The following is a 17,049-nucleotide window of genomic DNA, read 5'->3' on the forward strand; positions in this document are numbered from 1 at the left end:
CCTTAAGCCAGTATGATTCAAATAAGATGCGACATTTTAACAAATGCCCTATTTTTTTTCTAAGATTATATTATCTTTTCCAGGGGGGCACAACTTTGCATTTCCATATTCTAGCGAGTAATAAATAGAGGATAGTCGGACTTCTGTTTAACAGCTATGCATTTGCTGGCTACTACTAGCGCAATCCTCACGAACTGTATTTGATAATATGCAAGTTTTGTGCCAATAACCTTAAGATTGCTCAATAAATACAGTTCTGATGACCTTCATTCTTAATCGTTAAAATAACACAGACTTGCTTTGCTGATGGGCAAAATATAGTTACTGGTTGTTTTTCTTTTAATTTACAGTATTTTCATGGCATTAGCCTTTCTTATGTGGTATCCTGATTCGTCCTATTTTGTGTTATAATGCATCAGATTTTAGGAAAAAAAACTAATTTCCATTCCCTGGATTATTTGTTTGGTGGCTGTTTGAGATTGCCAGTTAATACAAAATTAGAGCTTGGAAGTTGAGTTCAACCTGTCCATCCCCATTTATTTTCACATTAAAGTCGGTGGAAAAAAGAGACTTTGTTCTGCTCAAGAATAGATTATATCTCTGAGTACAGTAATGAAAGGGCATTATGTTAATGAGTCCTACTGCCACACCAGGTAACTTCCTATATGCATAAATAATGTTTTAATCAAATTGACAAATGTTTTTCTCCACAAAATTCCCAACATCTTTTATCATTCTTGTGGCTTTAAATATTTAACTAATAATTTTGATTTATGATTTCCTTGGCAGAAAGATGCAAAGGCCATTATTTTAGGTGCTCACTTTGAAGTTTCACTCTCCAGGAAAAGATGACTTCAGATTGCAGTTGGTTACAATAATGGTTTTCAGATGCATAAGAGCTTTAACTGTTTCATGGCTAATGTTAAATAACAAACATTGCAGCACTATTGGATCAAATTCAAAGCATACAACATTGTGCAAATCTTTTTTAATCTACACATTCACACACATGCAATAGAATCAAAGACATCCATCATCCCCTTCTGGATCAAAATCTGGCACACTTTCTGTTTCATTATCACTTTTAGTGTCAGAAGTAGGTGCAGAAATGAATTTCCATCTTTAGAAATGTCCTTGCACAAGAAAAGAAGAAATAGGAGCAAGAGTTGGCGCATCGAGCCTGGTCCACCATTCACTGAGATCATGGTCCACCATTCACTGAGATCATGGTCCACCATTCACTGAGATCATGGTCCACCATTCACTGAGATCATGGTCCACCATTCACTGAGATCATGGTCCACCATTCACTGAGATCATGGTCCACCATTCACTGAGATCATGGTCCACCATTCACTGAGATCATGGTCCACCATTCACTGAGATCATGGTCCACCATTCACTGAGATCATGGTCCACCATTCACTGAGATCATGGTCCACCATTCACTGAGATCATGGTCCACCATTCACTGAGATCATGGCTCTTCTGACGATGTGCTCATCTCCACCGACCTGCCTTTTTACCCCATGTTCCTCCATACCCCCATTCCCCTACCTTGTAAAAAAAAAATTATCCAACTTTGTCTTAAATATATTCACTGAGGTAGCCTCCACTGCTTCAATGGGCAACAAATTCCATAGATTTGCCACCCTTTAGGAAAAGCAGTTCCTCTTCATCCTAAATCTACTACCCTGGATCTTGAGCTCTCTCTCCTAGTTCTAGTCTTCCCCCACCAGTGGGAACAACTTACCTTCCTCTATTTTATCTGTGCCTTTCATAATTTTTATACGTTTCTATAAGATCCCCTCTCATCCTTCTAAATTCAAGTAAGTACAGCCTCCAAAGACTCGATCTCTCCTCATAGGCTAACTCCCTCATCTCTGAAATCAGTCTGGTGAACTTTCTTTGCACTGCCTCCATAGCCAGTACTCCCTGAACACAGTACTCTAGATGCATCCTCATTATTACCTTGTCCAGTTGCAGTATTACCTCCCTGCTCCTAAATTCAATCCCTCTAGCAATGAAAGCCAATATTCCATTTGCCTTCTTGATAGCCTGCTGCACCTGCAAACCAACTTCCGCAATTCATGCAAAAGCTCTCCCAAGTCCTTCTGCACAGCAGAATGCTGCAATCACTTGCCGTTGAAATTATCTGATCTTCCATTTTTCCTCCAAAGTGGATAACCTCACATTTACCACCATTGTACTCCATCTGCCAGACCTTTGCCCACTCGCTTAATCTATCTATATCTCTCTGTAGGCTCTCTGTATCCTCTGCACAATTTGCTTTTCCATTCAATTTAAGGGTCATCAGCAAACTTGGATACACTACACTCTGTCCCCTCTTCCAACTCCTCCCTCATCCCCTTGTAGTTTCCCTTGTTAAGGCATAACAAACTGATTTTAGACCAAACTCCTGTACTCTCAATTTCTCTGACAAACTCAATCATACTATGATCACTCTTTCCAAGAGGATCCCTAACTACAAGATTGCTAATTTTACCTGTCTCATTGCATATTTCTTTGTAGTTCAGTAATTTACTGTCGAAGAAAACCATCATTTATTCATACTATAAAATCCTTCTCCAGGTTGCCTCGACCAACCTGATTCACCCAGTCAATGCATAATTAAGTCTCGCATGATAACTGCTATTCCTTCCTTGCATGACTCTGATATTTCTTGTTTTATTGCCTGGCCCACAGTAATGTTATTATTGGGTGACCAAAAGACGACTTGCACCAGTGATTTTGTTTTTCCATTTACTATTTCTAATCTCTACCCAGCTGGATTCGACATTTTGCTCCTTAGACCATCTCTCTCTCTCTGTTATAATCATCTCTCAATTATCATCATCTCTCACTGTGGCCTGGGTCTCCTCCTTAACTAAGGGTGCTACCCCACCTCCCTTCCGTCCCTGGCTGTCCTTCCATATTACCTGATATCCTTGGATATTTCATTCCTAATCCATTCCACCCTGCAATCACGTTTCTGTAATGGCCACCAAATCATACCCCTTTGTACTGATTTGTGCCACAAGTTCACTGACCTTGTTTTGAATACTATGGGCATTCAGATAGAGTGCCCCTTGTACTCATTATGCTTTTAAAATCTGGTAATATCTGCGTCTTTTGCACTTAACTTTTATATGCTCTACTCTTACTTTTTGCTTTAACTTTTGCTTTTACTTCATCCACACACTTTTTAACTTTAATCATCAATCTGTTGAACCCACCCCCCTACCATTTAGTCCTTGTTCAATGAAAACTGGTAACTCGCCATCAGAGCCTTGATGTCGGTGAAGTAGATTTAAACTACGATACAACTGGTAGAATTGATGGTTTAGAGCTGCCAAACCCAAGTCCATGGATTGTGACGTTTCATCATGAATTGTTAACAAGGCTGACAGATGGTGTGACAGGAAGGCTGCTGAAGGAATGTGCAAGGTCTTCACAAAGATCTTAAACTTGTCCCTGTCTAAATCCATCAGCCCACCTTGTCCGAAGTCTACCACGATCATCCCACTGCCAAAGAAGAATGTCATCAGTGGCCTTAATGACTACCATCCATCAGTCATCATGAAGTGCTATGAGAGGCTGGTCTTGCAACACACAAAAGCCAGCCTCTCATCACCTTTAATCCATATCAGTTTGCCTATAGGGCAAACAGGTCTTCAGTGGATGCCATTAATAGGCCCTTTCAAACTGCCGTAAGAAATGAGGTTAATCAGGCAATTTGCCCGCTTAACACCCCAGTTACACGACAGTTAGAAAGGGTCTGGCCTTATCAACCTCGTTGGAATCCAACCAGGTCCCTGACCTACCTCAGAGGTAGTCAGGGAATGCAGTTAAACTTACCTAGGTCGCGTCCACAGGCGATTTGAAAATGAAAATGGCCGACCCGCTTATTCCAGTGATGTTAGTGCGTGTGTGTGACTGGGCAGCCAGCATCCGAACATCTGGCAGTACTTCCGGTGAGTATGTGATGCATCATTGCGGGGGCGGGATCCCCCCTCTTAAATCACTGGGTTGGCGATTTAATGGGTTGATTCCCCTTGCAACTTTAAAAGGTGATTCCAGCACCTGGGTCCCAGGAGGGCTACCCAAGTGCTGCAGTTTAAAAGAGGCTATTGCCACTGCTCTTCACACTGCACTGACCCACCTTGAATACCAGGGGAGCTATGCGAGGATGCTTTTTATAGACTTCAGCTCTGCCTTTAATTCTGTCATCCCGGGCAGACTGGTTACAAAACTTGCTGAATGAAGATTTTCTCAATCTTTTTTGTCTCTGGATTAAGGCCTTTCCAATGAACCACTCCCAGACTGTTAAAATTGGCACTTATACACAGTACTGGCTCCCACAAGGGTGTGTATTGAGTCCCATCCTCTACTCTCTTGTATGATTGTGCCTCCACATATTCTACCAACACCAACATCAAGTTTGCAGATGATACAACTGTGGTTGGACTTGTTTCAAAAGGAGACGAGACAACCTACAGGAATGAAGTCCAAAGACAGCGTAGTGTTTAGAGAACAATCTCGTCTTGAACTCCTCAAAAAAAGAAATTCTAATAGATTTCAGGAGGAACAGTTCAGTTCCAGACCCATTATAAATCAACGGGGACTGTATGGAAAGGGTCATTGTTTTCAGGTTTCTGGGTACGCAATTTGCTGAAGATCTCTCCTAGACTACCAATGCCATCGCAGTAGTTAAAAAGGCACATGAACAACTCCATGACTGGAGGATTCTCAGGAAAATCAAACTGCATGAGAAACTGCTGGTGTCCTTCTATCACTGCTCCATTGAGAGTGTGCTTGCCTACTGCATTCCTACAAGACCAGAGAGACCTTCAGTGGGTCATCAATACAGCCCAGATTATCGGCTGCTCACTGCCCTTTTTGGAGGATTTATTCAGCTCTCGTTGCCTTAATAGAGCAGCCAAAGACCCTTACCACCCTGGTCATCATCTGTTTGACCTGCTGCCCTCCGATAGACGTTTTGGTCATGGACAAACAGACTTAAAACAGTTTTTTACCCACAGCCCATATGTGAACTGAATACCACAAAACAATGAATATTGTATTATTTTTGTTTTTATACTTGTTGGATGTATGTGTGCGCCGTCAGGTTGTATACTCAATTTCATTGTACTTTGCAATGACAATAAAGGTTATCTTAAATGTTTAATTCTAAATTCTTGACAATATTTCTCTTTAAACTATCCAACAGAAATAAGTTCTAATGACAAAGCTGAAGCATTTGCCAGCACCTTCAGCCATCATAACTTCCTCCTGACATCCTCACCACCACAGGAGATGGCCTTCAATTAATTCTATTCATTCTGCATGATACCAGAGAGCATCATATACAGCAAAAACATTGAAGATTTGTACTCCACGACAAATCAATCTATTCCGATATAATTACAACAATGGCATCTACTTAGTATGATGTAAAATTTGGGTGCTTCTGATTCACAAAAAGGAGGACAAATGTAATCCAGCTAATTACTCTCATTAGGTGAACAGATGGGAGATGCTGTGGTCACAAAAGAGACTCCAGGATAGTGCTTAGGTCCAGGATTTCTCTGAGCGGGTGCAGAATATTCTTAAAAGGGAGCGAGCTCAGCCAAAGATCATGGTAAATGTTAGTACGAATTACATGGGCAGAAGTGGGTGGAGGTCCTGCAAAGTAAATTTAAGAGATTAGGAAAGAAGCTGAATAGCAGGACCTCCAAGGTGGTAATCTATGAATTACTCCCTGTACCATGAGCTGGGAAAGTCAGAACAGGAAAATGTGCGGCTGAAGAAATAGTGCAGGGGGTATGATTTTGTGTTCTTTGATCATTGGAACCTTTTCTGGGCATGGGTGATCTGTACAAGTGGGAGGGTTTGCACCTGAACTGGACGGGGACCAATATTCTGGCAGGGAGGTTTGCTAATGCTAATGGGGAGGAGTTGAACTAGATTCACAGGCGAATTGGAACCAAAGTGAAGAGGAGGAGGAAGGGTGGTTGATGCTGGTAGGGAGCTTGTGTGGAAGGTCAGGCAGTTAGGGCAAAAATTTAGCTAGTGGATGAGTTGCAATGCAACAGGGACACAGTTTTTTTAAAAAAAACAAATGCAGGGCTAAAGATTTTGTATTTAAATGCACGCAGCATAAGAAATAAAGTAGATGTCCTTGTAGTACAGCTATAGATTGGGAGGTATGATGTCATGGCTATCATGGAGTCGTGGCTAAAGGATGATGTAATTGGGAGCTAAATATCCAAGGATACACTGTATTGAAAGGATAGGCAGGTAGACAGAGTGGGTGATATATCTCAGGTAAGGAATAACATTTAAATCATTAGAAAGGTGACATAGGATCAGAAAATATAGAATCATTATGGGTTGAGTTAAGAAATGTCAAGGGTGAAAATACACTGTTGGCAGTTATGTACAGATCTCCAAACAGTAGCTAGATGTAGACAACAAATTACAACAGCAAATAGCAGGGAAATGTTATGATAGTCAAGGGAGATTTTAACATGCAAATAGATTGGAAAAATCAGGTTGGGACTCTATCTCAAGCGAGAGAATTTGTAGAATGCCTATGAGATGGCTTTTTAGAGCAACTTATTGATGAGCCCAATTGGGGATTGACTGCACTGGATTGGATGTTGTGTAATGCACCAGAGGCGATTAGAGAGCTGAGAGCAGGGGCAATGGCAACCTTTTACCATGTGTGTGCCGGATGGTGTGTCAGTAGTCGAATGGCAGGCCGCACTGATGCTGCAATAAATGAAATAAATACTGAAACGCAGACATTATGTAATTGAGGTTTTTAATTTTCTCTGCTTGAAGTACATCATGTACAATGTATGAAGATAACTAATGATAATTTATCAAAATACAATCCACAGAAAAAGTTCAAGCAACAAGATCAATCGTATTTCTTCCAAAAAAAATACAATGATCCATTTCAGGTCAGGGAAAGCATCTTCCAATCTGGAAATGCACCAAAAATCATGAGTTAGTCATTAAAATGTCACAATAAAAACATAAAAAGTCAAAAAGGAGAAAAATTAGTCACAATGAAAACAAAATAACTAATCCCAAAACAGACAGCAGCTCAGTCAGTGGGAAACTTGATTCTGTTTGTTGTTTGAAAGCATTTCAATATTGGATGACATAGTTGTTGATGCCAAAAGCAAGACATTCATCTAAATGGGATTAGTCATATTTGTTCTCGTGGTTCTTGGTGTACTTCATTTTTGAGAACAGTTGCTCATGCATGCATATACTCCCAAACAGTGATGCCATCTTTTTTGTATGCTCCACCAAGTTTTTATAATTCCCATATGGAAGATAATTTTTTTTTTGTAGAGTTAATCAAAGACACATCATCTGCATTAAATTTGGATTTTAACTGATCGCTGCACTGCATCTCAATAAGTTCCATCTGAAAGCTTTCAGATATTGTTTCCACATCCACACTGAATGGAGTTGCAAATAGCTTGAGACACTGGCATACAAACAAATATCAGCAAAATGAGTTGAAAACTTTGTGACTTTTCTCCATGACTTAAAAAATATCTAGATTAATTGGTTCGCATTTTTGGAGATTGGGGAAAAACCACAAAATTCAATTTTTAAGATGGCTTTCCCACAATTGAAGTTTTGTTTCAAATATAACAATGTGTGCAGACATCTCATCAATCAGCTGATTTATTTTTTCCTTGGAGTTCAGGCTGTTTAGTTAAGATGCCACATCCACCAGAAATGCCAAGCCTGAAAGCAGTCGGAATACAAAAATGGGAGGCATCCTCGTATTTGCTTTCAAGGAATGTTGCTACTTCATGCAGGGCAAATAACTTTTTCCAGCATTGTTCCATGGCTGAGGCAGCGAGCATTTTAAAAGTAAGCAAGATCACGATATTCAGCATGTGCTTCCAATAAAGAATTGTGGAATTGATGATGATTCAAACCATGAGACAGAATCCGATTAACTGCCTTCACTACATATATTCATTATATTCTTAAATTTGAGAGATTTTGCACACCGAGCCTCTTGATGGATGCTGCAATGATTTTTTTTTAAACTTCGTGTGAAATTCCAAGGTCATTCATGTACCTTTTCTCTCTCTAACCATTGCTGGTACTCCATTAAAATACCAACAGTATTGTTGGTATGCTTTGACAAATCCAGCTTCATGTCTGCCATCATTTTCTGCAATGGTTCAAATATATCTGCTCCTGTGATGGTGTTTTTTTTATTTATTTATATATGTGTGTGTGTGTGTGTATATATATATATATAAGGATTAACTTAACAAATTCCTCAACAATATCAAAACTTGAACTATTCCTCAAACAAAGACTATAAGTTGAGCAATGTCTTTAAAATCTGTGCTTTCATCAAGCGTGATGGAAAAAACTGGAAATTTTAGCAGTTCTTCTTTAAACAATCTCTGACACCTGCTGACATTTCTTTGATTCACATGTGACTTCTTCTTTGAGAGAGAGAGATGGTAACAGCTGAGAATAATGTGTTTTTTTTCCTTGGACAAAAATGTCCACAAGCATTCCTTCAAAATCTCCATCTGTCAAAGGCTTCATCTTTTCTGCTATCAACTTAGATATTGCATAACTCACATGTGTATTTCTTCCCATTTCAGCATTCTTTGTGTAAAAAAAAAAGCTTTGTTTTTCCAGGCTTTCTTCTGGTCTCCAAACTTCATCTTTTCTAGCTTGTCCACTCAGTCCCTTGAATTTTGCATATTTGTTTTCATAGTGACACTTGATGTTGAACTCCTTGTTCACAGCAACACTTTCATTGCAAATGAAGCAAACAGCTTTTCCAAAATGCTGCACAGAGAAGTAATTTTTGGTCTTAGTTTCTTGCAAACTTTGGCACTCAGCATCTATCTTCCTGCATTTTGTCACCATACTGGGGTGAAAAAAATCTCATCGACAATCTAATTATTATTAATGAAATGGCTAAGAAAAATCTTTAATAACTTTCACTTAAAGATTAAAAAATTACATAAAGACAGGGAACTAAATAAACCCCTTGATTCTGAATAATCTCACACCATAGTGAAACTTTTTCACATTTAGCATTACAAAAAAAATAATGTATAAATTATATAAAAACAAAATTTAAAACTCATTCTAGCATTGAATGTAAATGAGAGGACACGACTAGAGTTTCACCGGGATGACGTCTCTACAAAGGTGTATCGAGTGTAATGAATAAAAAACAAATAAAATCAAATAGATAATTAACTGATTTTTTTAAATTCATATAAGCTGAGGAAACAGAAATTTAAAAAAAACTGAAAACTCACCTTGGCTCAATTTCCAGTACAACTGGCTTATACCTTTCGGAAAAAAAATGAGAGAAACGAGTAATGTGATTGCCTCAGGGTGACATCTTTTAACTTTTTGGGTATTTGCTGTTTATTTATTTTTTCATAGGTAACAGTATTGTTGGTCCTTTTCAGTTCCACATCTATTTTTTTAACATTTAAAGGAATGTTTCCATTTTCCAATTTTTTTTCCTTTTTATTTTTGCACTACTTGTATTGGTGGACTGGATGCACAAGGTTCTTTCGCATTGGCTTGCAGGCCGGATAAATTTGAATCCTGGATGCAGACCGTGGGCTGTAGATAACCCACCCGTGGCATAGACTAAACATACCATTAGCAACCAGTGATCACAATATGATTGAGTTCAATTTGAGATTTAACAAGAAGAAACTGAAGTCAGATGAGTAAAATAAATTCAGTGGAATAAAGGGAATTGCATTGGCATAAGAGGGAAACTGGCCAAAGAAGATTGAAAGGGGGCACTAGTAGGGCAGCAATGGATAGAATTTCTGCAAGAAACGAGGAAGGTGCAGGATAAATACATACCAAAAAAAAAAGCAAATATTCAAATGGAAAAATGTCACGACTGTGGTTGACAAAGGAAGTCAAAGCCAATGCAAAAGCAAAAGAGAGAGCATACAAGGAAGTAAAAATTAGTGGGAAGATGGAGGATTGGGAAGTTTTTAAAAACTTGCAGAACCGGCCAAAGCCAACATGGTTTTCCTTAAGGGAAAATCTTGCTTGAAAAACCTATTAGAGTTGAAGAATATTGAGGGAAAAGATGAAAGTAGGTTTGCAAATAATATTAAAGAGGATACAAAAACTTTCTTCAAGTATATAGAGAGATGAGAGTAGATATAAGAGCACTGGAAAATGACAGTGGAGAAATAATAATGGAGGCACAAGAGATAGCAGAAGAACTAAATGAGTATTTTGCATCAGTCTTCACTGAGGAAAACATTAGTAGTGTGCCAGATGTGAAAGGGTATGAGGGACAGAAGTCAATGCAGTTACTATTTCAAGGGAGAAGGTACTCGGAAAGCTGAATGGTATAAGGTTTAATAAGTCTCCAAGACCAGATGGATTGCAGCCTTGGGATCTGAAAGAAGTATTGGTAGAGATTCTGGAAGCATTGGTAATGGTCTTTCAAGAATCGATAGATGCTAGTATGGTCCCAGAGGACTAGAAAATCACAATGTCACCCCTCAAAAGTCTGCAGATGCTGTGATTGTAGTTTTTAAAAATAAAACAGAAATGCTGGAAGAACTCAGCAGGTCTCGCAACGTCCATTGGAATTAAGATATATTACTGACATTTCACACCTTTCTCAAGGTGTGAGCAAAAAGCAGTCAAGGGGCTCATAAAAAGGGAAGAATGGGAGGGTAAAGAGTACAGACCAACAGACAAAAGGTATTAATTGGATATGGTAAGAGGACAGGAGGAGAAAGGTGAGAATTGGTCAGGGGAGTGTGGGTAGTTTTTGGCTCTGTGAAGGGAGGGAAAAGGGAAGAAAGAGACAGGGCTCTCAGTAAAGTAAAAAGAATTAGAGGCATGAGAGAAGAGCTGGCCAAAGTAGATTGGAAGGAGACTCATGTAGGGAAGATGGCAGAGCAGCAATGGATGGCATTTCTACAAGAAATGAGAAAGACGCAGATAAATACATACCAAAAAAAGAGGAAATATTCAAATGGAAAATTGTCACAACTGTGGCGCACAAGGGAAGTCAAAGCCAACATGAAAGCGAAAGGAAGCAGAAATTAGTGTGTAGATGGAGGATTAGATAACGAAGAAGTGTTATATAATTGCCACACAAAATTAATGAGGTATTTAAGGAATTTTGCGAGAAATTATATACATTTGATTCACTACAAGATGAAGAGGCTATAGAAAATTATTTGTCTCAATTAACATTACCATCTTTGACTCAAGAAAGTTTAGATTGATTAGAGATTCCTTTTATGAGCAAGAGATTTATGATGCGCTTAGTTTAAATAATAATAAATCTCCAGGTGAAGATGGGTTTCCAGTTGAATTTTATAAAGTGTTTAAAGATTTAATTCCATTATTTATGAAAGTAATAGATCAGACTTCTAAACAACATAATTTTCCAGAAACATTTTCTATGGCAATAATTATGGTTATTCCTAAAAAAAGATAGGGATCCATTAAAACCTACTTCTTATAGACCTATATCCTTGTTAAATGCAGATTATAAAATTGTAGCAAAAAGTATTGGCGGATAGGATTAATGAATATCTTACTGATTTAATAAATATAGATCAGACAGGTTTTGTTAAATATAGGCAAACTTCGGAGAATATAGTAAGGTTATTAAGTATAATTCATTTAGCGCAGAAAATAGATTTGAGTCTTATAGCTTTAAATGCTGAAAAAGCTTTTGCTAGGTTAGAATGGGAATTTTTAAAAATTTAAGTTGTTAAGTAAATCTGATTTTGGTATCAATTTTATAAATTGGATAATTTTATAAATCCCAAAGCTAATGTGATTACAAGTGGACAGATATCTCAACCTTTTAAATTAAGTAGATCTAGTCGGCAGGGGTGTCCCTTATCACTAGCTTTGTTTGCTTTGGCTATAGAACCACTTGCACAAAAAAATTAGAGATGATCAATAAATGAAAGAATTTGAGATAAATCAGGTACAACATAAAATTAGTTTATTTGCTGATAACTTATTAGTTTATTTAACTCAACCACAAATAACATTAACAAGACTTTATAGAACTCTGTTAGACTATAGGAAAATTTCAGAATACAAGATAAATTGGGATAAAAGTGAAGTAATGGAACTTGTAGAAGGATATTATTCACAATGTAGACAAGAGGTTCGTTTTAAATGGAGAGATAAGATTAAATATTTATGTATACATATTGATAATAATTTGAAAAATGTATATAAATTAAATTATATTCCATTACTTAAAAAGATAGAGGAAGATTTAAATAAATGGGTTAGTTTACCAATTATGTTAATTGGGAGAGTTAATTGTAGCAAAATGAATATTTTCCCATGACTTCAGTATTTATTTCATACCTCATAATTTTTTTTAAGGATTTAAATAAACATGTTAGGAAAATTCTTTGGAAAGGGAAGATGGTTTGAAAAATTAACAAGGAAATATGAACAGGAAGGATTACAACTTACCAATTTTAAAAAATTATTATAGAGCAGCACAATTAAGATTTTTAGTCTTTGTTTGGTAAAATTAAACCATCATGGGTGGATATTGAACTAAAGATAGAAGTTAAACCAGAAGAGTTTATTTATAAATGCGATTTTCAATCTAATGTAATAGATAAGGCAGCTCCGATATTAAAACATTTGTTGAATATTTGGAATAAAGTTAAATTAGAAATTGATGAATATACTCTTTCATTAAAAACACCAATAATTAATCCGTTGTTTTTTTTTCCAAAAGATTACCCTTTTTTAAATAGGGTATAAGAGAATTTCTAATCTGGGGGTTATCATAATAATAAATTTATGTCTTTTTATCAATTGATGATTAAATCTGGGATACCCTTTAACAGATTATTTTGTAATTTTCTATTGAGGGCCTTTTTGAGAGAGAAGTTGGGACTGGAAATGATTTTAAAAGATCTTTCAAATTTGGAATAAATTATGGTTGATGGAATGATTTTAAAAAATTATTTCAATTGCATATATATTATGAGAACAGACACCTAAAATAGGTTTGTTTAATTCAAAAGAAAGATGGGAACAAGATTTGGACACAATAATAGATCAACAAGTTTGGCAAAAGTTGTGTAAAGAAGTTATGACAAATACATTAATGTATGATGTAGATTACTTCGTTGTAATTTTTTACATCAATTGTATATTACTCCTCAGAAATTGAGTAGTGGAACAGAAATTGGAACTTTTTTTCATTCTATATGATCTTGTTCAAAGGTCAACCTTTTTTGGGTTTCTATTAGTAAATTTCTACAATGGATACCGGGAGTGGATTTTCCTTTAAATCCTGAGTTGCTTTTGTTAGGAAATTTTGAAAGTGTTACTTCTAAATTATTGTTGTCATATTCCCAATTAAAGTTTGTTAGGCTGGTTTTATTAATAGCAAGGAAATGTGTCACTGTAACATGGAAATCTAATGTTTCATTAACATTAGACAGATGGCACGCTGAGATTCAAAGTTGTATTCTATTAGAAAAAATTGCGTATAATTTAAGGGATAAATGTATTTTATTTTTGCAAATTTGAGGTTCATATGCAAAAGTAATGAAATTAAAATTATGATTTTTTTTCTTGATCAGTGAAGTTTTCCCTAAAAATATAATTTTTTTAATTACATTTTTTAGGTCTTTGAGTGTCAACTGATGCAATCTGACTTAATCATTTGTAATCATTTTATAATGAAATATCATGTATATTTTGGGATCTGATTAGCTTGGGGGGAGGGTGGATTATAGTTTTTTTTATAGTTCGTAGTTTGTTTTTATAAATATATTTTCAACATATTTTTTAATATTCTATTATGCAACTATGTTATAAATACTCTGGATTTTTGACATAAATATTAAAAAAAGGAAGATAGAGGATTGGGAAGCTTTTAAAACCTTGTAGAAAAAAAACTCATCAGGAGGGAAAAGATGAAGTATGAAAATAGGCTAGCAAATAACATCAGGATTCAAAAGGCTTCAAGTATATAAAAAGTTTGAGAGGTGAGAGAAGATATAGGACCACTAGAAAATTATGCTGGAGAAATGATAATGGAAGACAAGGAGATGGCAGAGGAACAAAGTGAGTATTTTGTATCAGTCTCCACTGGAAGACGTTAGCAGTATGCCACCTGTCGAAGGGTATTGGGGAAGGGAAGTGAGTGCAGTTACTATTTCAAGGAAGAAGGTGCTCAGTAAACTGAATGATCTAAGGGTAGATAAGACCCCTGGACCAGATGGGTTGTATCCTCTGGTTTTGAAAGAAATTGTTGTAGAGATTGTGGAGGCATTGGTAATGATCTTTCAGGAAACAATAAATACTAATAAGGTCCCAGAGGGCTGGAAAATAGCAGGTCAGCCCACTATTCAAGAAGGGAGGGAGGCAGCAGAAAGGAAATTATAGGCTGGTTAGCTGACATCAGTGATTAGGAAGATATAGAAATCGATTGTCAAGGGTGAGGTTATGGAGTACGTGGAGGCACATGACAAGATAGGCCAACGTGGTTTCCTTGACGTAAAATCTTGCTTGACAAACCTATTGGAATTCTTTTGAAGAAATGACAAGCAGGCTAGATAAAAGAGATGCCATGGATGTTGCGTATTTGGGTTTTAAGAATGCCTTTGATAAAGTGCTGCACATGAGGAGACTTGACAAGATGAGAATCCATGTTATAACAGGAAACAATAGTGGTGTGGGTAGGGAATTGGCTGATTGGCAGGAAGCAGAGTTGGAATATAGGGTGAATATTCTGGTTGGCTCCCTGTTGCTCGTGGTGTTCCAAGGGGTCGATGTTGGGGCCGCTTCTTTTTGTGTTGTATATTAATGATTTAGATTATGGAATGAATGTCTTTGTGGCTAAGTTTGCAGATGGTGCAAAGGTAGGTGGAGGAGCAGGTAGTTATGAGGAAACAGGGAGGCTCCAGAAGGATTTAAACATTTTAGAAGAAGGGGCAGAGAAATGACAAATGAAATACAATGTCTGAAAGTGGACAGTCATGCACTTTTATAAAAAAATCAAACTGGCTGACTATTTTCTAACTGGGGAGAAAATTGAAAATACCCAAATGCAAAAGGTCCTGGGAGTCCTTGCACAGGATAGCCTGAAGGTAAACTCCATGTTGTGTTGGTGATAAAGAGGACAAATGTTGGCATTCTTTTCAAGAAGAATAGAATACAAGAGCAGGAATGTATTTTTGAAGCATTGGTGAGACCTCTTTTGGAATATTGTGAGCAGTTTTGGGCTTCTCATGTAAGAAAGGATGTGCTGACATTGGAGAGGGTTCAGAGGAGGTTCACAAGAATAATTCCAGGAATGAAAGGGTTACAGTATGAGGAGAGTTTGTCAGCCTTTGGCCTGTACTTGTTTGGAATTTGGGAGGATGAGGGGGTTCTCATTGAAAGGCATGGACAGGATATATATAGAATGGTTGTTTCCCATGATGGGAGAGTCTAAGACAAGAGGGCCCACATGAGGATTGAAGGATATCCATTTAGATCAGAGTTGCGGAGGAATTTATTTAGCAAGAGGATGGTAAATCTGCGGAATTTGTTGCCGCAGACAGATGTAGGAGACAGCTCATTGGGTGTATTTAAGGTAAAAGTTGATTGGCCAGGGCATCAAAGGTTTTGGGAGAAGGCCAGGCAGTGGGGTTGAGTGGGGAAAATGGATCAGTTCATGATGAAATGGTGGGGAAAACTCAATGGGCTGTGTAGCCTATTCCTGCTTCTATGTCTTACGCTCAGTCCATTTTCAACCATCAAAATAGTAATTTACTGCCTAATAATACAAAACAAATCTCAATTTGTAGTTAAGTATATAACTCAAAAAAAAAAAATATATATATATGAAATGTATGTGTGTGTGTGTATGTATATATATATATATAATATCTCTCTCTACATGATTGTTTTCAGGTTACAGCACTGAGCACTCCCGATCCTCTAGTCTCTCAGACCTAACTCACAGGCGGAACACATCTAGTAGCAGCAGTGCATCTGGAGGGCTCAGCAACACCATTGAGAACGCAGAAGGAGAGAAGGAACACAAAGTAGAGAAACCACCGCGGCCCCCAAGGCCAGCTCTCCCACCTGACAGGCCATCCAGGTACTCAGCTGTTCTGTTTAAAAGAGGTAGTTCCCTATCTCTGGATAGTGCACATCCTGATAGCAGGACCCACAGAAGGTGAGACCACGGAAAATTATGTGTACAGTTTGATTTGAAGAATGTTAATGTTTTAATCTGTGATCCATTGTCTTTTTACATTTTTCAAACTCCACACTGTACAGTCTAAGATGTGTGTTTGTTTCATACCAGAAAAGTTTGTATTCTGATGTTCATTTAAACATTAATTTCTAAATAATGGTTTCTGTGTACCATTCAACAGTTTCTTCTCTGCTAATATCTTCGTCTTGTAACATTGGGCTGTATACAATTCTATTCTTGCAGGGAATAGTGGAAAGTTGATCTATAAGCAGGGTTTAAATCCCATTTTGGTCTGACCAAATTTTCTTCCTTTGGAATTGATTTTTTTATCAATCTTCCTGTAACTTATTCCAGCAGGGTGTGGTACCCACCTGTTTCAAACAGGTATCAATTATACCGATGCCCAAGAAGAGTGTAGTAACTTGCCTTAACCGCTGTCAACCAATAGCACTGACGTTAACAGTGATGAAGTGTTTTGAAAGGCTGGTGATGAAGCAGATCAGCTCCTGTCTAAGCAGCGTCATGGATCCATTCCAGTTCGCCTATTGCAGCAACAGGTGTAAAGCGGATGCCATTTCACTGGCCCTACACAAAGCCCTGGAACATCTGGACAGCAAAGATGCATATACCAGGATGCCCTTTATTGACTACAGTTTGTCATTTAATACCAACATCCCCTCAAAATTGATCAGCAAACTCCAAGCTTGGGAGTTAATACTCCAATGCGTAATTGGATCATAGATTTCCTCACTTCCAGATCACAATCAGTGAAGATTGGTAAGAACTTGTCC

The 17,049-nt window shown here is 37.4% G+C and overlaps 1 protein-coding gene across 5 annotated transcripts in view; it reads left to right on the top strand.

The window, feature by feature from the left end:
- LOC138754260 (early estrogen-induced gene 1 protein-like) overlaps window positions 1–17,049 on the top strand; it is a 145,921-nt gene that overhangs the window by 110,600 nt on the left and 18,272 nt on the right. For 3 of the 5 annotated variants that reach the window (XM_069918210.1, XM_069918232.1, XM_069918250.1), the window contains one exon: window positions 15,970–16,237. In XM_069918210.1, the coding sequence (XP_069774311.1) occupies window positions 15,970–16,237 (268 nt within the window). The remainder of the gene's footprint in view (window positions 1–15,969; window positions 16,238–17,049) is intronic. The other 2 variants (XM_069918221.1, XM_069918242.1) reach the window with 1 other exon arrangement.

This window comes from Narcine bancroftii, chromosome 1 (genome assembly GCF_036971445.1).
Source record: "Narcine bancroftii isolate sNarBan1 chromosome 1, sNarBan1.hap1, whole genome shotgun sequence".
Classification (NCBI taxonomy): domain Eukaryota; kingdom Metazoa; phylum Chordata; class Chondrichthyes; order Torpediniformes; family Narcinidae; genus Narcine; species Narcine bancroftii.